General features: G+C 38.9%; 2 protein-coding genes and 1 long non-coding RNA gene across 3 annotated transcripts in view; 2 read left to right on the forward strand and 1 right to left on the reverse strand.

Annotated features, from left to right (window-relative positions):
- COL5A2 (collagen type V alpha 2 chain) overlaps nt 1–9,605 on the forward strand; it is a gene marked incomplete at its 5' end in the record, with an annotated part of 53,712 nt that extends 44,107 nt beyond the window's left edge. The window contains 7 exons of the mRNA XM_082055982.1: nt 174–281; nt 1,140–1,193; nt 1,896–2,003; nt 3,486–3,777; nt 4,850–5,037; nt 6,860–7,084; nt 7,951–9,605. Coding sequence (XP_081912108.1) covers nt 174–281; nt 1,140–1,193; nt 1,896–2,003; nt 3,486–3,777; nt 4,850–5,037; nt 6,860–7,084; nt 7,951–8,097 — 1,122 coding nt within the window. The 3' untranslated portion in view covers nt 8,098–9,605. The remainder of the gene's footprint in view (nt 1–173; nt 282–1,139; nt 1,194–1,895; nt 2,004–3,485; nt 3,778–4,849; nt 5,038–6,859; nt 7,085–7,950) is intronic.
- Nucleotides 9,606–10,371: 766 nt separating this feature from the next.
- Nucleotides 10,372–21,219, forward strand: LOC309441917. Its single transcript, XR_014184498.1, has 3 exons — nt 10,372–10,507; nt 11,307–11,403; nt 21,158–21,219. It is a non-coding gene; the product is annotated as an uncharacterized lncRNA (long non-coding RNA).
- The window catches only part of COL3A1 (collagen type III alpha 1 chain), a 51,112-nt gene continuing 46,514 nt past the window's right edge, over nt 16,822–21,419 (reverse strand). The window contains exons 46-51 of the mRNA XM_082057196.1: nt 21,185–21,238; nt 20,848–20,955; nt 20,158–20,440; nt 19,505–19,692; nt 19,072–19,314; nt 16,822–18,043 (exon numbers count right to left, since the gene is read on the reverse strand). Coding sequence (XP_081913322.1) covers nt 17,897–18,043; nt 19,072–19,314; nt 19,505–19,692; nt 20,158–20,440; nt 20,848–20,955; nt 21,185–21,238 — 1,023 coding nt within the window. The 3' untranslated portion in view covers nt 16,822–17,896. The remainder of the gene's footprint in view (nt 18,044–19,071; nt 19,315–19,504; nt 19,693–20,157; nt 20,441–20,847; nt 20,956–21,184; nt 21,239–21,419) is intronic.

Below are 21,419 nucleotides of genomic sequence, written 5' to 3' on the forward strand. Positions count from 1 at the left end.
TTCATATTCTTGGGGCTGCCCCAGAATCACCTTCTTTCTAGCTTTAAAAGTGAAGGAAGTCTGAATGAAGTGTCTAAAATCAAGTGAGGGGGTTAGAGATTGTTGGTATTTTTGGTTTTGTTTTGGTTTTTTTTTCAGTTCAGGATTCTAAATTTTTTCACTGATATTTACAGGGTCCCCAAGGACCTCGTGGTGACAAAGGTGACAACGGAGATCGAGGTGATAGAGGCCAGAAAGGACACAGGGGTTTCACTGGGCTTCAAGGTCTTCCTGGTCCTCCTGTAAGTTGTTCTCTTTTCACTATAATTTAATTTCCTTGGTAGTTAAATGATGTATCAGTAACATAATTATTTAGAATAAAAAAAAAAAAAAGCAAACATGAGTTATTTTTGTCCCATAAGATGTCTGTGAGTCACCCGGCAGTCTGTACTTGCTAGTATCGTTAATGCACTTTTACAATACTATCGCATGATGAGGTAAACCCGTGTTCTTCTACTCTTGTTCCATTTGTGCCACTGCCAGCTGCAGTGACTGATCACTGGCAGTCTGTGGCCTGTCAGCACAAGATGAAAACAAAAGGTGATAGTTTCAGATAAGCATATTAGGGTGTGAAATGCTTTTTGCCAGCATTTGAACTCTTTACAGTCAGGGGATCACATGCAAAATCCCATGAGACCTGTGATGGTATTGCTCTCTAATATTTGCAAGAACTTCATTATTTCAGTGGCAATACATTTGTTCAGTGATCCTGTGCAAGAGCTGAAAGTTTAAACACGCAGCAAAAGAGTCGTCAAAAAACCTCAGCACCCAAAGCATCTTTCCACTTCATAATAGCACTGTCAGTTACTCTTTTGTAAGCCAATCTGATTCACAAGGTTGTGAAAGCAAGGCTTTTCTGCAGAAACAACTTATATATAGCATAGTACCAGTAAATACTATTACTCTAAATTGTGATGACTGTTGTTAGTCTGTCTTTTTACAATAGAATGAAAATTAATCCTAAGAGGGAAAGATACTACGCATTATTCATGTACTTATGATCTTATTGATACAGAATTGTGTATCTTATGCACTAATTCCTTAAAACTAAAGGAATATGCTTCGGATGTCAGAATGATATAATAATGTCTTCACTTTAGGGTCCTATTGGTGAACAGGGCAGTCCTGGCATCCCGGGCCCATTTGGTCCTCGGGTGAGTATAACATTTCAGGTTTAAGGTTTTTCTTGTTTGTTTGTTTGTTTGTTTGTTTGTTTGTTTTCTTCCCACAATCAGACTTCTGTTTTGGCTTCACTTACATTTCACTGGCTTTTGTTGACTTCAGTGTCATGTGATTACCCTACCATCTTTTGCTGAGAGACAGTAACTTGTTTAATATAGTAAAGCTTTGACGTAAGTGTAGTTTATAGCTAGATAAAAAGGTCAGTTCAGAGTAACTACAGGGCTACAGTCTCTTTTTACAGACACTTTTGCTGCAGCTGATGCAAAGCCATGTATGTGGCAGTTCTGCTAATTGCTACTCTGCCTTTCATATGCCCAATGTATGTCACTGACCCAAAAGTAAAGGAGAAAAATGGCTCGCTTGGATATTCCCAAGTGACAGTCTTTAAACATGTGGGCATACAGCAGCTACTGCACTTTATGTAGCACCTGGAACTGAACCCACTTCAATGGTTCAGGAAAAAATATACAGCTGATATGAGGTATATAGGTTGAGGTTATTGACTTCAGAAGAACAGCATTGAAACTGCCTCCTTACCTTTAGAGCAGAAGAAAAAGTGTGATTTTAAAAAGTTCGGTAATAGACACAAATAATTTGATTGCTTGTAAAGGGCTATTTTATATATCTTTCTTATTAAATGCTAAAATACATTCCTTCTTCCTCATATTTTCTAGGGTCCTCCAGGTCCAGTTGGTCCTTCTGGCAAAGATGGAAGTCCTGGTCCTCTTGGACCAATTGGGCCTCCTGGTGTTAGAGGGAGTGTGGGAGAAGCTGGACCTGAGGTATGTTGATGGGGATATGGAGGGAAAAGATTACCTTCAAATAATGAGATTTTTACAGTCCATTGCATCACTTTCTCAAACATCTATGAGCTCAAGACAAATGGTAAGATTTGATACAGTTTCTCCAAAAAATATCCAGAAGTAACTGCCTATTCCAAGGAAGATAAGTTAGAAAATTAAAGGGATTTGAGAAAAGGGTGATCTGGATGATCACATGAAGAGTTAAAAGAATGGTATTGCTTAGAATTGGAAAGGGTGGAATAAAAGTAGAATAAAATAATGAGCAGGTCAGAGAAGGCAGTTCCTGCTGCTTTTTCTGTCTTGTAAGACATGGTATTCTCCATGTTTATCGTGTGCTAATATTCACCCTGTCTCATGGGAATTTCTGCTAGTTTTCGGTATCTCCGCTTGTGGAGAGACACCAAGACTTGAATGAATAGTCTATGGTAGAGCGTAAGAATATAATGTGTATCCTGATCCTTCATCTATGAAATGAGACAATACAAGCAATACCAGTAGCTTTACTTTTGCTTTCCATGGTCACTTGCTGCAACTATAAATTGGAACCACAAAGCAAGAAATAGAAGTTAAGAATAGAAGATTTCATTTGTTAGATGCAGCATGCATTAGTTTGGGTGTGTGCTCTGTAGTGAAGATTTGGAGCACTAGTTGTGAATTCTGAAATGCCACATTCTGATATACCATCTGATGCACCAGGGCATCAAACTGACAATGAAGGCACGTTACAGACTTTCTGCTGCCAAAGAAGAGCTAGCAGAGCCTGCAGGTGGAAATATGTTTATTAACAGATACAGTCTGTCTCAAGACTCAGTTACTTCCACAAGAATCACAATTCAGGTTCCAACACACAGAAGGACCTCACAACCTGTCAAAGGTACTTAGTCAGGAAAACACCTGCTCTGCCAAGTCAGGATGATGTAGGTTCTGTCTTACATACCTCTGGCCAGAAAGCTCGGTACTGTACAGGAGAAATGCAAAGATATTTCTAGTGCCAAATTTTCTGTTCAGGCTTTGCTAATTGAAAATGTGCCTGAGGTGACTCAGGGGAAGCATAAATTGTAGATTGCTCTGAAAATCACGTACAGCTGTTGGAAATTTTAATAAATAAAGTTATTAGGCAGGGATTTGAACAAGGAGGGACAGATGGCTTAAAAAAATTGAATGAGGAGGCCATTCCTAGATGACTTTTTCCAGCTGTTAAGTCTGAAATCTGGAGTAAGGAAAAGTTGGGCAAGGTATTAAGACAGGCAGAGAGGAATACCTGACGTTCAGATCTAATCTCTTACTCCCGTTCCTGGAAATGTGAATTGTTTATCTATGTTTGACTTTTCCTTGCACATAAGCGTGACTGGCCATGAAGTTTTGCTTTATTAGTGGCTGGCTTTGCTATAATTTTGCTTAGTATTTACTCTTCTGTGCCTCTATTGCCTTTTTCTTTTTTTTTAAAAAAAACAACCTTAGGGTCCGCCAGGTGATCCTGGCCCTCCTGGCCCTCCGGGACCTCCAGGCCATCTCACTGCTGCCATTGGTGACATCATGGGACACTATGATGATGCTATGGCAGATCCGCTACCCGAGTTTACTGAAGATGAAGCAGCCCCAGATGACCATAATAAAACAGACCCAGGAGTCCATGCCACACTGAAGTCACTGAGCAGCCAGATTGAGACTATGCGCAGCCCAGATGGTTCAAAGAAACACCCAGCACGGACTTGTGATGATCTGAAGCTGTGCCACCCATCCAAGAAGAGTGGTGCGTACAAACACACCATCTCCTGCATGTGTCAGATGATTCTGTTTTATTTCCAGTAGATACCTGGACACTGGGAAAAACATGTAATACAGGTTTTCATGATCTAAATTGACATTCACTCTAGGAGCTTGAAAACTTCTTCTTGCCATTGAAGTATATATTCTAATGTATCCTCTACTTATTTACTCGGATGTATTTTAAAATCTGAAATATTTTATACTTCCACGGAACACTACTTCTGGAAGTGTTTTCACCATGGAGTACCACTTATATGATGACAGAGCTAAGTTGGTACACCAGTTGTGAATATTTGCTTAGTTGTTATTTGTTCAGAACATTGTCTGTTGGCTGATGATAACCTGTGAGTGCTTTCCATGAAGAATTCTCTGCTGCTGCTCCACAGTGGCAGCTTGTAGGGGGTAATCACAGGATGTTTGGGGTGGAAGGGATCTCTGGAGATCATCCAGTCCAACCCACCTGCTAAAGCAGGTTCACCTAGAGTAGATCGCACAGGTATGTGTCCAGACAGGTTTTGAATGTCTCCAGAGAAAGAGACTCCACAACCTCTCTGGTCAGCCTGCACTAATGTGCCATTTAGAACTTTCAATAATTTATTAATATATGGATTACTAGTGACAAATAAGAACAGACTGAAAGGTAGACATAATTTGTGGCATAATTTCCTTACCAGCTTTTTTCCCTGAAACTTTGCCTCCAACATTAGGAGAGGCTGCCATCAGTTTCTCCTACGTAGGGAAAACTGTCTTCTAGTCATTGTGTGTTCTTTATGCACTTGGAGTGTCCAGGAGCTTTGCAATGGACTTAAACAACCTTAACGTTAAACAACTTTCAAGTCTGTGCTTCCAAGTCTTGAAATATTGATCAGCTTGTATCTTAAAGTAGCGCTCTAGTGTATATCTGACACACACATCAAAATGTGCCTCAGATTATGTGAAACATGTGCCCGTTTTCCTTGTATTTTGTACTGTCATGACATACGTTTGCTTATATCTCCCCACTTATTTCAAGAATCTAAATTATGTAATGGAGTCACATTTTGTGTTCTTTGTAGGTGAATATTGGATTGATCCCAACCAGGGATGTGTCGAAGATGCTATAAAAGTATATTGCAACATGGAAACTGGAGAGACCTGTATTTCTGCAAACCCATCTACTATACCACGTAAAACATGGTGGGCCAGCAGGTCATCTGATGTAAAGCCCATTTGGTATGGTCTTGATATGAACAGGGGATCACAGGTAACTAAATCTATTTAATGTCAAGAATTGACTTATATGAAACTCGTTTCCTTCTGATTTAGAACTTCATCTGCTTTTCTGAGCAGATTCTACTACAGTCAGAACAATTGATTTGACTGGCTTATATTCAGTTGGTTGTTATCATGCAGTAATTACAGGAAAGAGCTGGGAATAACAATGCAAGTGCATCTAAGGCAGGATTTGCTATATATTTCTCCCAAAAACTTCAACTCTTCTAGCAGTCCACTTCAGTAACTCACTATCCTTGTCCTTAAAAACCTAATACGTGACTTAAATCACTGCTGTTTTAATAGAATTCTACCTTTTTTCCCCTACAAAGCTCTTTACTGCTAAAAAATACAAAGCTTACTTGATAAATTCTCTCAGCTAATCCATTTTTAAAAGAAGTGTGATTGTTATCCTATGTGTCAGAATGCTCCATGCTGGATGCATCAGTGTCCAGGCAAAAAAAATTCCTCTTTTAGAATTCTGTCAGGTTTTCCCTCTGTGCTAGCTTCTAAATGTAGGCTTAATGATCCTTCAAATAACAGAAGCTTATGCTATGCAAAATATATAATTAATTTAAAAGCTTTTGCCATTTGTATTCTTATTTTGTCAAATCAAAAGCACAGAAAATATTTTCATTACTTATTTCATGGCAAGTAATTAAATATCTTTAAAAATAAGTATTTGGTGTGTAAGAATAACAGTGCTATTGGATCAGTTGGATTCCTGATGACAGTTCAGAACTTCAGCAATTGAGAACAGAAGTGATATTGATTGCTTTTGTTGGGATGCTTTCACTTATTATTAAATTCAGGAGAACTTGCCATGACCCAAGATATCACAGTGGATGTTTAGCTGCCTGCAGAGCTACACATAGGGTTTTTGTAAGTCACATGCTCTTCAGAGGAAGAAATTATCTTCAGGAATACTATCAAAGAATATTTCATTTCAGAAAACACTGTCAGATTTGATAACTAGCAGTATGATGTGTGTGATAGTCATATGCTAAACAGAAATAATGCATTTTGTAAAAAATGAGTGTGATTTCATAAGATTTTATTTTTTCTTCACCATTTTCAGAGAAATGTATACATTCTTAGTCATTTGTGGCTTTCCCCCAAAACCCTAGTGATTTACAAAGCATAAATAAAAAGAAACCTGCACAGTTAGCAAAAATATCTCAGGAATTTTAGAATTTTTGTTATTGCTAGAAAAATTGCTTCTGTTTTTTATAGACAAAGTGACATATGGTAAAGTATTTTTCAAACTTCTGTATAAGTTAATTAGCTTATTAAGTCCAACTGCAAATGTATAGTTATGTTTGTATAGTCAAACTTTGATTGTGATGCTTCTAAATACAATACAAACCTTATAGGACACAAGCTGCTAAAGTTGCAGTATAGCAGGTAGACTATAACATGATTTTCTGTGCTGCACGTTTCTGACCTAGCTCGAGGTTGATCTAATGCACTATTTCATACATAAAATTTAGCTCCTACTAAATCTGTTTTTGAAGGGTGGCAGAGTTCACTCCAAAACTTGGCATGTCTGGAGGCCCAACTGCCTTTTAGTTGTTCACTTGCAGACATTTATGGTTAAAATTCTCCGAAATGATCCCTACTAGAGGGTGTCTATACTTCTTCATCCTCAACTGGAAGCAAATTACAGAAGCAATGGTTCCTAAATTTTATGCAATAGGGCTCCTGCTAATCATGTCTGGAAAGGGCTACAATAATGATAGCTGTTTCTAAAATTCATGAACTCCTAATGAATTTTCATGTAATTTTCATGTTCATCTGTTTCTTTATCTTCCCAGTTTGTGTATGGAGATACAGCTGTCACTCAGATGACATTCCTGCGCCTGCTATCAAAGGAAGCTTCCCAGAATATCACTTATCTTTGTAAAAACAGTGTTGGGTACATGGATGACCAGACTAAGAACCTGAAAAAAGCTGTAATTCTAAAAGGAGCCAATGACCTGGAGATCAAAGCAGAGGGAAACAGCCGGTTCAGATACACGGTTCTACATGACAGCTGTTCTGTAAGTTTGGGGGTTTTGTCATGTTATGGAGACAAAGGACTTTTGTCTTCCAATGGCTTCAGTTCTTCCTGATTTAGAAAAAACCTGTAGAATGGGGCAATTAAAGTGCTTCAGAATTTCACCATGACTTATAGTAGTAACTGATCAAATAGGTATTTTACTACAGTTCTAGCTTTCCATAATAGAAGTCTGCACTATATAGAGGTTATTTACAAATTACTAGTTACTAGTGAGCATACTGAGATATGTATCTTGCCACTTCGCATTTTCCAGTGTCTGGAATCACTCAGAGGTCAGATAACCTTAAGCATTTCTTTGCCAGATGGGTGAGATTATTGCAGCAACACACTGGAGGAAACTCGTTGGTATTATGACTGAGTTGGAAAGGAAGATATTGCCTCCAAAAATTCTTAGGTGGCATAAAAACCAGCAAGTAGTAAACTTTTTTCATGTTCATTAGCATTCTCAGCCGAGTCCAAGATACTGGCAAAATATTTCTAAAATTAGTTTTGCACTTGAAATAAATTAGAGTACTCTCTGTGCTTTAGAGGAATATAGCCCAAAAATATGTGTGCAGGCACATATTAACACATAGACAAAAACTGTATAACATAAAGAAGAATCAGTCCAACTTAAAGGGGAAGTCCTGCTATGTCAATATAATGGGTCTGTTCATCACTGTGAAAGTAAGATATATACATTTTTAAATAACCAAAGTGCAGTACGGACGAGGGTGTGTTGCTCAGAGAAAGTACAGTCAGATCTTTCTGAACGACCTCAGCCAACAGACTCAGCAGCTGGGATTCAGGCTGTTTCTGTCATGAGCTCTGGCCTAAGTTTTTCTTCTTTTTTTTTTTCCCTTCTAGAAACGTAATGGGAATGTGGGCAAGACTGTCTTTGAGTACAGAACACAGAACGTGGCACGCTTACCTATCATAGATATTGCACCAGTGGACATTGGCAGTATGGACCAGGAATTTGGAATGGAAATTGGGCCAGTTTGCTTTGTGTAAGAGGAAGGGGGGAAAATAACACAGTACCCAGCAACAGCAGCAATTAAACACATGAACTTAGACTGATTGATTGAAGTTAATCCTGAGACTCTTGAAGTAATGGCTGATATTGGATCAGCATTGTATATACAGTTCTTTTTAAATGCCCGGCCTCCTTTGGAATATTTATTTTACTTACAAACCTTCCGTTTTAAATGATTGAAAGCAACTTTTTAGTACATCAGTACAATTTTAAGAGGATTGATGACCACCTTTAAAAAGTAATATGAATCTTTTTTTTCCTTGCTTTTGTTTCAAATTATTTCAAAATTTACAGGTATTCAAAATAGGTAGTTTTAATGTGGGCCTATGTAAAGCTCTAAGGATTATTTCTTGTGCTTGGATGCCTACTGAAAAACAGAAAAGTAGAGCACTTTTGTGAACTGTTGGCTGTATTTTAATCAAACCTTTTCCCTCAACCCCAGTTCGTCTTCCTGTGGTTGCAAGTATGATAGTCCTTAACAGAAATTTATATGTTTTGTAGAAGATCATCTCTTCAGGCAAGATCATTTTAATTTGGCTTTGTCTTTCCTGCACTTTCCTAGGTAATAGTCTGTTCAGAAGAGTATTCCATAGCCATGACTAATTTATGAAGTAAAAATACTACTGGGGTAAATATGAGTTTTCAATAGAGGTGTCCCATATCTTAAAGTTTAAGGCCAGACTTCACTTCTCACAAAGTATCTGTGTAATTCTGTTAAATTATCCTTAATCTTCAAAATACACCTTAAACCCAATACTTGTTGATTTTCCAATACTTGCCCATCTAAGAAGCCATTACATATCAAATTATACAGCTGTCTTATATACGGTGCCAATTTATGTATGTTGCAAATCATTCACGTGTATACCAGACCAATTGCTAATAAAGAGAAAGTTTAGAAATTAATTGTTTTTACCTGACATCCAGACATGCATCACCAGTAATTGGATTTATTTGCCTTGAGTTGTCAAGGCAAGAAAGTTCCATCATTTCTTAGCATGAGCTACCTCATCTCTGGAAGTTGGGATGCATTATAATTCCTGTTTTTATTTTAGATATTAAAAGGTGCTATGCTTCTGTTGTTATTTTGAGAAAGGCGATAGGCAGGGCAAAAACAACAACAAAAAGTGATGGTGCTAAATGACTCTGTAGAAGGCTGATGAAATAAAGATGCCTACTGTCAATGTCATTTTCAGAACTTAGCTGTTAGGCTTATGGTGTTTGAGAGAACAATGTTACAGTGCATTTATTTCTTGGTCATACAGTATATAGAATGTTTTGTACCACTAACATGCTTTATTTTGTAAAGTATGTGGGTACAAACTTACTTAGTTTTTTGTTTCTTTATTGCATCTGTGCTCTCCACGTTTTTTGTTTGTTCCTTTAAAAAAAATAAACAGCTGGGGCCATCCCTAAAGAAAGTCATGCACATAGCTTTATTCATGTATCTTTGCAAAGCATTTAATTAAATACTTGCTTCTTGCTATGTAAAGTGGTTTCATTTTTGTAGAGTTCCTTAGTGTGTCCCAAATCAGTTCATTTCCAGGAAATTAAACTTCTGTTTTGTTGCTACTTGAATTAAAAATCAGAGCCTGCCAGACCTGACTTCTTTGCTGGTAACAATAAACAAACATAATTTTTTGAAAGATCTATTAAAATTTCAGTCTTGGTTGAGATGGGTATGTTATTTGTAATAAGAAATATATTCTAATTTGGTGACTGCAATGAAGCTGTGTTACCATAATAAATAATAACCAGTTCTGCAAAATAACACATTTTTCAGCTTATATAAATGATGTGTAGCTGACAAGGAACACTAGAAATGAAATTTCTCTACTAAAGCTATCAGGCCAGCTGTAGCATGGCAAAGTGTGTGTTGGGAAGACCTTTCCCCCTTTGTGAATTCAGAATTCTTGTAGACAGCTCTTCCTTCAAGTTACTGCCTGCAAATAGAGGCTTAAGGCTAATTAGCTGATGTCACAAAATAGTGAGGGTTACAAATTACACTGCTGCTTATTTAAATATCTAGCTTCCTCTCTTATTTTTTAGCAAGGGAAGTTGTTGATGTTAGCCAACTTCCGAGTTAATTCCTAGTAGTTATTCAAATTTAGGAACTGTCCCAACCGCAATCATTAAGCAACTGTTTGCCCTGGTTCTGACGGCAAACTGACCTTAGAGGTGAAGAGCTGCAGAGACACAAACTCATTGAATGGCTCGTCCCCACGCGATCACCTCCAGCGGAGAGGATGGCTGACACCGAGCTGCAGCAGGCATTTCTCCCCCTGCACCAAAAAGAGGGGTGCAAGGACACTTCAGGGGGCTTTACAGCAGTGCCTGGAGCTGCGCAGCTGTGGGGTGTGATGGCCACGGAGAATCACCTAAAGGGAGGTAAGGTGGTGTGACACATGGGTGTTCATAATTATTTAAGGTGGTGTGACACATGGGTGTTCATAATTATTTAAAACTAGGCTCTAATCAGCAAAATTTTACTGCTACAGTAGGGTTTGCTGGATTGTTGCTGTGTTTGAGTTTTTTTAAACATAATTTCCATAAGGAATGTAGAAAGGAGGTGTTGAAATATTCCCTGTGCTGCAGACAATAGGGAGTTGTGTTCACCAGAAGAAAAGCTCTGGTGTCCTGGAAAAGGTCCGCACCTTTAGGTGATAGCCTGCAAGTAATTGGGAAAGTGAAGTTCCAAGCAAATAATGAAAATAAATATTAAGAAGTGGTATCTTAAAGCTGTTGGTACCATCCAGGAAACTCTTTGAGATGGGCTGGGGGTTTTTTGTTTGTTTTGGGTTTGCTCGTTTGCCACAAAGAGCCATAGTAATTTGGTGCTATGAAGTGTGTGAATATCAACTGACGTAACACACATGACTGAATAAGAACCTGGATATCAGAATGAGAAATTTTTTGTATCCGTCTTATTACTGTGTGGGCAACTTATTTCCTTGGTGGTTTTTTTTTGGTTTTTTTTTGTTTTTTTTTTTTTCCGCACCTCTCATTGAACTTCATGCCTTTCTTTCAACTATATAGACTACAGTATTTTTTTTTAATTTTTAAATTATATTTTTTAAATTTAAATTTTAATTTAAATTTTAAATTAAATTTTTAAATTTTTTAAATTTTAATTTTTAAATTTTAAATTTAATTTTTAAAAAATTTAAATTTTAATTTTTAAATTTAGAGCATGAAGGGAGGTGTTGGTGTTTCCATACACCCCTGAAAGACCTCTGATGTGCTGCTCTGTAACTGTAATGCTGCTGCTAGCCTCAAATTGTCAGGTAAGATTTTTTTTGGTAAATTGTATTCCAGTATAAAATAAAAGCTAGAGCCTTTTGCAGGCTGACACAGTAAATTAGAGTAAAAACCAATAAGATTAGAATCTAAATCATCTGAAGGCCAGCTTTATTTTCTAACTAATTCTTGTTTATTTACCGGGTACCTGATCTGTTTCATATTTTTATTATCTCGAAGACCTTGCTATTGAAGTGGAGAAGTATCAGAATCATGGTGGCTTGATAAGTGACTCCAGGTATTTAGATCAATTAAGCTATTTCAAGGTGGTCTTGGCTATTTCTTTGTGAGATTTTTAAAATTGTTCCAGTAATCAACTTTCATTAGTAGAAATTATTAATCAAAGACTTCATGACTTGTGGATTTTTTTAGAAGAAAGCTCCCAAACCTTCAGTTTTAGGGTTGAGTAATTGTTACCAGCCTTTCGCTCAGCCACAGGAGTACTGGAGATTACAGAGGCTGTTTTTTTGTGCTGTGGAGATTAAGAACAGGTTTTCTAATCCATTTTTCCACCAGTCAGCATTTTTACCAGCTGCTTTCATAAAATTTCAACTCCAATCAAAAGACTTCCTACCATGTAATTTATGTCAGATTAATATTGTTATGTACATGTAATTATCATCTTCCATAAACGGTAGCTATTTTAACCATAAAATGAGGCAATTTCCCACAAGAGCCATTATTTTTAATGAATGGTTGTTCTCTTATGTTGCATTAAGTATAGTTGTGCCTGTGTTGCTACTGTATTTGTGCTGTTAAGGTCTCCCCACACCCTCACTCTTCTGGTTCTGTGTGGGCCCATCCCAATTCACAGTCTCTATCTGCAGATACCAGACCACTGTGGCAGTAACTCATAATGGTCTCTTACAGGACCACCACACTTACAGTAGGTCCAGGAGGACAAACAAACTTGTAGGACAAGTTTGGCTAAGAATATATATATCTGCTGTACAGCTGCCTTTCAGGTGCACTGATATCCACCAGTAATACTTCTGTAAGGCTCAAACCCCCAGCTTACCAGGGTGCCAGGGAATGCTGTGCCACCTTCTCTTTGGTTCTTCTGTGTGTGTGTGTCAGGATTCTCTGCCAACTCAAGTGGAGAAAAAGTCTGAGCAAAAACCACTGACACACATGCAAATATCAACACTTGCGGTGGGAACTCTCTCTCCTAATTGAGGAGTCTAGGGTGGTCTCTCTATCTCTAGTGTAGCAGCTGAGCAAGGTCTAAAGTGTGATTTGACCAGCTGCTTCTGTAAAAAGGGTGGAATCACCTCCTCAGCTCCACTGACAGTATTGGCTACCACTACACTGACTGCAGGAAAATACTTCAGATGCAGACTCCAAATTTCTACACACCCAGATTCTTTTGACTGTGCATCAGTCAAAAAATCTACCCCTCATATAATGTGCCTGTGACATCCTTTAATAGGTACTGTCTAGAAAGACAGTTATTCTAAAAAAAGAGGTTTCATCATGATTTCTACATTTAATTTGCAAGAAAAGCAGTACTGTTATATTTTAAACTCACTTAAAACCAGGATGGTAAATCTGTGTTAAACTACTTAACAAATTAACAGACCTCTAGGGCAAGAATGTGCAGAAGGGAATGTCGCAGCAGGACCTAAAACAGTTGTGGTGCTCTAAGGTGACTTGGCCTCTCCATCCTCTTCAATTCAGAGCAGTCTGAAGGCTGCTTTACATTATAAACGCAGGCAGGATGTCCTCTTTCCTGTGCCTTAGTCCTGCTTGAGAGTTTTACTCATGTGGGAATACGCAAACCAGGCTACGGTTGGCTGGGCACTCTTCATTCAGCTCAGGTGAACACAGCTTGGCCCTGGCTCATCAGCAAGTCAGCCAGGTGCAAGATTCTTAGAAGCATTGGTTTCCCCTTTCTTCCTCATTTCTATGTCACAAGTAGCCTATGAAAGAATTTGACTGCACAGATATCCAGAGCAGAATGAAAGTAGGATGCAAATGGTTGAATTTTCTTGGTTTGAATTAACGCAGAGTAACTAATAAATTGTAAAGGAACACAAATTCGGTACAAGCATAAATAGCTTGTTTTGCTATTCTCCTCGTCAATACTACTACCCAAGGTACTGCACTAAGTACAGTCCACTATTGAAGACATTTTCCCTGAGTGTGACGTGGTGAGACATGCCATGAGCTACTTCAAAGTGATATTATACATATATATATGTGTGTACATATATATATATACATCTATATATGGTGCCACTGCCTTTGCCCTGTAGGGGATGGGGATGTGACGCTCAGCCGTGTGATGTTCACACTGGGGAGCAGGAGCTCTTCTCTGGGAGTGTGGTTTCCTCCCCTTGCCCGTGTGTGGCAGTGACAGAGACCCCGATGGGATCCGGGGCTGTCAATGGGGCCGCTGATGGCCCCTCAGCACCTTCTGTCCCGCTGTCCCTGTCCCCCAAGGCACGGTGATCGTTCTCATGGTCACCGCCTCCGGGAGGCAAGAGGGGTGGGACCCCCATGTAACAGACAGGGCCCTCAGCCAATGAGATGCCTAGGCAGAGGGACGCGAATTAAGAAATTGGTTGTAATGATTGTATTAGCCATGGTTACATTTGTATGTTTGTATGTTATGTTGCAGTGTGTGATTAAGTGGTGTGCTGCAGTCACTAAAAGAGTTTAGAAAAGGTGGGACTTACTTGATACATAGATGCACAGAAATAAGTCTCGAAGGGGGGGAATTGTTGTCATCATTTAAAAGCATGAATCCTGTCTGCAATTGCCAAGCTAGAAGATAGATAAATCCTTTCACTTTTAGGCCAGTCTGCTCATATAACAAAGAGTGACTTGCAAAACACCTAATCATGAACTATAGACACTACTGACCTTGCAGCTTTAGGCCTTTTGAAGCCCACACAATTAGTCAAGTCTTGTTCTAACACATAGCTCAAGGCTGTTGGATAAAGTGTGCTTTAGCTGAACGTTGCTCATTATATGCTAAAAGGATTGTGTAATGCAATATGCAAATGTGTAACCAATTGGCTCTTTAGGGTGTGAATGCAGAGATAAGATTTTGTATATCGTGCCCTTACTTTCTGTCATGCTGGCTTTATTCCAGAATGCAGACGTGCGCATCTCTGTAATAAAGTATCTCCTTTTTGTGTGCTAAATTTGGCCTTTTGTATGCACACCAGATAAAGAACCCTGTTTTGGGGACAACAAAACTACCTGGCCAATGGTTTTTCTGCAAAACACGTAGAATTTCCTGAAGTGGTGAGAAAATAGTATGTTTGGGGATTTCCTGGGAAGTTGGCAAGATCTTAATTTTGTTAAGATCAAAGGCAAGCGGAACTCACAGCTCTTTGCACACGTTTGTTACCAGGTGTCCTCTGCTACTGACAAATTGTATGGCTGTCAGTCTTTTCATTGACACTTTGCTCATGCTTGGAAAAAATGAAAGTCATATACAAGAAATACTATGTATGTTTGTCCTCAGGATGTCTAGACAGGCAGACAGGAAGGGCTTGAGGAAATGGATGTTGACGAGAAGGTTCTTCAGTCTCTTGGGTCCAGTTGCAACTGAGCCCACTTCCGTTCCTGAGCAGTTGCATCTTTTTAGTGATCCAATCCTGTTGGATCTCGTGGTTTGCAGGAAATAACTTGAGGATTATCTTGTGAGATTTTTACCTCTGTGAAAGATACGAGATGAAAAGAAAACTGCAGATTACTTCTGTCCTGTCCTATTATGACTAAGAGAGCTAAATTTCTGTGGGATTTGGAGTATTGGTTATTTTCAGTTCTCTTTGCAAAGCTGAAATTTATGAATTGCTGTTTCTTCTTTGCATTCTTCAAGAAGCTGCTTTAGATCTGTAATACTAGTGTCAATTTGTTTCCTAGTCCCTCCCCCAAATTAGCTTTTACTATTAGTGACTTGACAGTTTGTCCCTTACTGTAAATGTGGCTGTACTTGTCAGAAAAAAAAGCTGCTTGTAGCTGAGCCCTTCGCATCTGCCTGTTCTTTAGGTTCTTCTTTTGCAACTCAGCTGGACTGGGAAGATCTGACTGTAAAGCCACTGTTAACTGTTATGTTTGTTAGGAAGAAAACTCCATGTGATTTATACAGGGTGCAGTAATAGTATTAATCATATGAGAACCAACAGGTAACTGCATTTACATTCAAGTAAAATGCATGTGTTTAGTTTGACTAAGCCTTAATTACTGTTTTTGTAGATAAATGTGCCATCAAAAATAGGTATTAGCTGTTCAAGTGGAATTTGGCACTAAAACCAGGATTTTTCACTTGAAAAAAAAAGTCCTTATTTTCTCTAGTCCCAGAGGTATCTCAGGTTCAATCCTCTGCTTTATGTCATGTCTCAAGGATTTCATGGTTTCCTACTTTAGCATTACTTGTAATAGGAAGACGCAGAACCATTGTGCCTCTACCCACCACAGAAATGAACCTTCTAGAAATGCCAGATGAAAACTTGTTGCTGCCAGTGAAATGGAGTCAGGAATTTCAGGTATTAATTATGAATGCATAACACACACAGACACCGCGCACCTCCCCCCCCGCCTCCAGGAAAAACAGACACACATGCACACACCCCCACAGACACACACAATCCCCCATAGACACACGTACACATGCACAAAGACAGATGCACACATGCACATACACATGCATATGTGGACACATGGACATACACACAGAGCCATGCAGAGACACAGGCACGTACGAACACATGCGCAAGGAAAGATACACTGACAGATGCACTGAGACACACACGTAGACACACAGAGAAACATTTGCACACTCATATGGATGGACACACACAAACAGACACACATGTACACAGGCACAAGCAGGTAGATGCACCCACAGGCACAGGTACACACAAAAAGACAGGAATATGTACATACAGACAGACACACACACACACACACACGAGAGGTCAAGTGCAGTGGGCAGTGCTTTGCTGGGTATTGGCAGGTGAAGCACGCCCTTATTAGAGACAGGTGTGTTCTGCCATGTATAGGCTTGTGAATGCTACGTGGGAGTCACTTCTACCCCGTATTTGCACACATGCCTACATGACCCGACACACTGACACCCTTAAAAGCAGAGACAGACCCTATGTGAAGAGATATATGTTATTTATTACTTTGAGCATGGGTGGTGTTTTGGATCTTGCTGTCAGAGCTGTTCACCATGTTTGAAAAAAATGAGCCAGCGGCTTGAGTGGAAAAAGTAAGAAAGAAAATGTCATAGTATGACGCCATAAATTGCATCTCTTAGGATTAACAAGTTTTCCTTCAAACAGATTATCTTAGAAAATGTTCAGTTAAAGGGGTACCAGAGTTGTGTCCTGCCTTAGTAAGTTGCTTGAAGAAAGAGATACAAATAGTAAAATAAATTAGAGAGTCAGTTTTATGAAACAAGGAGTTTTATTACGATATTTTATTATGTGTCTCTGTAAGGAATAGACCAACAACCATATAAAAGCTTACAAAGATGGTTAACCTTCAACACTATAAATGTGTTAACGTGACGGAAGTTGTTCACAATTTTGCATCTTGATTGACTTTTACAGAGTGAAGGGAGAAAGTTCTCAACTATGACATGCCAATGACAATCTCTGACAGGAGACATTTACAATTGCTTTAAATCCTTTATTTTTTTTTCTTTTTTTTTTTTTTTTGAGCAAGTCAATAACCCTGACTTGCAGAGTTAGGAGTGAAAAATACATTAGCACCATCATATTAGTCTTTTACACTTCCCTAATTTTAGTGGTCTTGACCAGCAATGACAGGAAAGTAGAGAAGCACCTTTGATAACAGCATACAATCCAACAATAAAATTATGGTGACTACTGCTGTTAAGGTATTAAAAACTCTTAAAATACACTGTACTTTTTCACAGCTAATCAGTACAGAAATGGACAATTTTGTACCTAATGATTCCACTGAATTGACCAGTGGGTCCCAATGTGTTTTGACTGATGTGTTTAATTGATTCCTGGTTTGACTCATCAGACACATCCCAGTTTCTGTCCATGTTGAGGTAGTTGAAACAGGGAGGTCTTTCTAGCTTTCTGGACTGCATCTTAGAAAGAAGGGTAAACTTTGGTACTGGGAGCAATCAGTGCTTTGTAAATTGGCTGACATTCAACTAATTGAGCACAGTGTTGGTTTATTAAGTGTTGAAGTTGTATTATAGCACCAAGGAGACATGTTTTTGAAGATGGAATTTGGTTAAAAAAAAAAAAAAAATAGAGCATAAAAGCGTTTTTACTGTACTTTGTGTAATAGCAAAAAAAAACCCCCAAAAAAAACAACAAAAAAAAAACCTTGATATCAAATCGATTGTTCCCCCAGAAATTTTGTTAATAAATAACTGGGATACAGATGGTCACCTGTACTAGCTGACAAGGCTAAAACAAAGGAGCACAGTTGGAGTGTGAACCTGTTTGCTGGGATTTCAGAAAGAGCAGGGTCTTTGATTTATAAGAAGCAGACTGGGCCAATGTCCACGCCAAATTCCTGATCAGGACCGCCAATATCCATGGGTGCGATATCAACCACGGGCAACCTCATTGGCTTGCGCGTTCTGTATTCAAACACTGTTTTACCCCATTCACCAGTGTGTTTCTGTGAATTTAGAAATGAACAAGCATGTTAGATAAATCAGTGTTGAGCTATAATGAACATTATCCTAGAGTTTACTGGATTTCAGATTTTCTATTAATGTGTCCCTCTCAACACCATGAAAAGTGCTTGCAGTCTCTCTAGAATGAACACATAGATATTCTTAATTTCTGGACCTTTTATGTGAGGCTTTGTAGGATTGCAGACCTCGTGGCTCAGAGGGATGGGATCCCTCATGGACAGAGTGCTCTGGAGTGGTGCCTGTGCCCTGACTTGGGCTGAAATGTGCTCTGTGTGCTGGGGATTGTACAAATAGCTGCTCTGTTTGTAAAGTGGCTTTAGTTTTAGCCTCAGGAAAAGGCAACAGCAGTAATGAGGTAGCTCTTCATGTTCATGTGAAAGAAATAGCCACAAAGTGGCTACAGAGTAGATGCGTTCCTGCATCCTAAATGGCAGGTTTGCCATATAGGTCAGTGTTTGTTGTGCTTTGGGGATCTTAAATGGCAGGAGGGAGAAATTGTGGATAGTGTTAATGGTGTTTTGTATTTGTTACTGAAAAGGCTGCAGATGCTCAGAGACCAGCACACTCATGGATATTACTGCTCCTCTCCAGTACTTTGTGCCGCAGCTAGCAAGGCACAGTGAAGCAATGTTTTATCTGCAAAATGCCTTTCTCTCCCCCCCCAATAACAGCCCATGGCTTGCTTCAGCTAGCCATGATGTTTTTGTATGACTAAGATGATTCCTACTACTCTTAGTTTTAGAGTTGACATGGGATGGATCAAAACTTGGTCACTGTGACTTCACTGACTTGGATTCTGAAGGAGGGAGCTAGCTGTGAGCACGGCTGTAAATGGGAGTGCTACTGGAGTGGCACTTCTGGTGTAGAGGATCTAAATTTCCCCAATTAGGTTTTACTGTGTCCTTTCCTTACCAAGGTCATGCCAAGTTCTCTCTTCCTTTATTATGGAGTCTAGTCCCCTAGAGGGAATTATTTATTAAATGACCATACTAAAGTCTTGTTTACTTACAGTGCAGCCATCTTCCAGAACAGCATATGTGAATTTGCTGTTTCCTTCAGCCTTGATCTCACTTTCTGTAGAGCTCATCAGTTTCAGAGATTTTTTAACATTTCCGTTGGCTTGATCCATGTAGGCGATGCTGTTCTTGCAGTGGTAGGTGATGTTCTGAGAGGCGCGGCTGGAGAGGATGCGCAGGAAGGCCAGCTGAACTTCCGAGACATCCTCTGGAAGCTCAGGATCTCCATAGCTGAACTGCGGAGCACAACGCACATGCAAGAGGTTTTGTTTAGTCATGTCTAGAGATGGCCCATATAGTTATTATTTCATTCACTAAACGCTTAGTGTCGTTTAATTTCAGGATTATTTTTTAGTACATTATGATTTAGGTCAGTACAATGCGTGTACTACCTTTTGGACAGCTAAAGGTGTGGAAGTTTCTTACCTGGAAGCCTCCATTCATAGATTCTCCAAACCAAACGTGCTTCTTGCCCCTGCTTTCGCTAGTCCACCAGTTTTTCCTTGGCACGGTGCTGGGGTTGGCACTGAGGCACGTCTCCCCTGTTTCCATATTACAGTATACTTTAATAGCATCCATCTTGCAGCCTTGGTTAGGATCAATCCAGTACTCTCCTAGAGGTAGAAAAATGTTAAGGGGTTCAGTATATTTGGAGAAGAATCTGCCTGTGTGATGTGAAGCTTATTTCTATGCCAGATTCCTGAGCCACATTAGGAAGTATATTAATTCTGACAGAAGAGATGCCACAGAAAATAAGATGATATAAAAATGTGCTGAGTTCATGTGAATACTGTAATATGGGTGACATTTGACATACAGAACTTATACTCACATTTTTTATTCGTAAAGTTATTTAATCAAATGTTCACTTATAAGCATGTAGGGAGTGGAGCTGAAGTCAGTGTATATATTGAGTAAATGCATAAGAAACTAAAGTTTAAAATTATATTTATCGTCTTTATAATGACATGTTCAAAAAATCAAATTTTTTATAGTAGATTTAAATACACAAAACAACAGCATTAATGAAAAAAAAATCAATTTCTGCTACCACGGGTGAAAATAAAAAGCTAACATACCACTCTTGAGCTCAGGATGGCAGAATTTCAGATCTCTGCAGTTACGAGCTGGATTCTTCCGTGACCCATCAGGACTAATGATGTTTTCAATCTGGTTGTTAATTGATTTCATTGAAGACATTATTTCAGCCAGATTGATATCATTTTCTTTTGGCTCATCTCGATATTCATAGCCATAGCTCACTGGACCTTTTTCACCAGCCCCCAGGGCAGCTGCACCACCACCACAACATGGACCAGGAGGACCAGCAGGACCAGGAAGACCAGGCTGGCCTGGTGGACCCTAAAAAATAGTGAACGCAGTGCTGAGTAGAAATCACAGATTAAAACTAAAAGTCTGTGGATCCTAATCTTAAAAAATTAGAATTCTCAAATAAACATCTAATTTACTTATTCATTAAATAATGGTACTTGCTACGTATAACATCTGTTAGACTTTAGGCCTTTATTTTCCTAAAATTCAAATTTTATTTTCCTAATTTTGTCAAGTTGTAACTGTCTGTCTTCTGTCTGGGCTTTGAGAAGGAGAAAGGAATCCTTTCCCCCAAAATCCAGAGAATAACCTTTTATTGGCTTTAGGAGAAATGAAGTACAGAGTTTTCAGAGGGAGATACTTAAGTGGGAGAGCACCCTATGTTTAAAGAATACCCCCTGAAGATTTGTGTGCTCAAGTGTGCACAATTTACTTACTGCAGGGCCACTTTCACCTCTGGTGCCACGAGGGCCAGGAGGACCAATGGGACCTGGATAGCCGCTTGTCCCGTCTTTTCCAGGTGGCCCAGATGGTCCTGGGGGACCCTAGAATAATGTTGAACACAAATAATACGGTCACAATAGTTTACCAGGTAATCTCAAATTCAGAAATACTTTGTGAGAGATTTCAAACATTTCTGTATGATTTATCAGGTGTCTTTGGTCAACTGTTGCCTCCTAAGATGGCTTTTATTTAAAAAAAAAAAAAAAAAAAAAAAAAGCCAAACAGTCTGAATCTTTTTTCCAGTTACGCTAAGTAAGGAGTTTTTCTTACCCTTGCACCTGAAGCTCCTGGACTTCCAATTGCACCTTGTGGACCCAGGGGACCCTATGAAGAAAAGATAAGTAAGTTGTACACCTCCTAGTAATGTTTTGTATCTACCTGGATGTATGTTAAATAGAGACACTGAAACATCTTTAAGATTATATGAAACACATCCTTATAAAAAGCTTATGTCAAATATGAGAAAGAATGGTTGCCATTCTTGAGCCAGAAAAAAAAATATCAA

Source organism: Streptopelia decaocto (assembly GCF_964273445.1).
Source record: "Streptopelia decaocto genome assembly, chromosome: 6".
NCBI lineage: Eukaryota > Metazoa > Chordata > Aves > Columbiformes > Columbidae > Streptopelia > Streptopelia decaocto.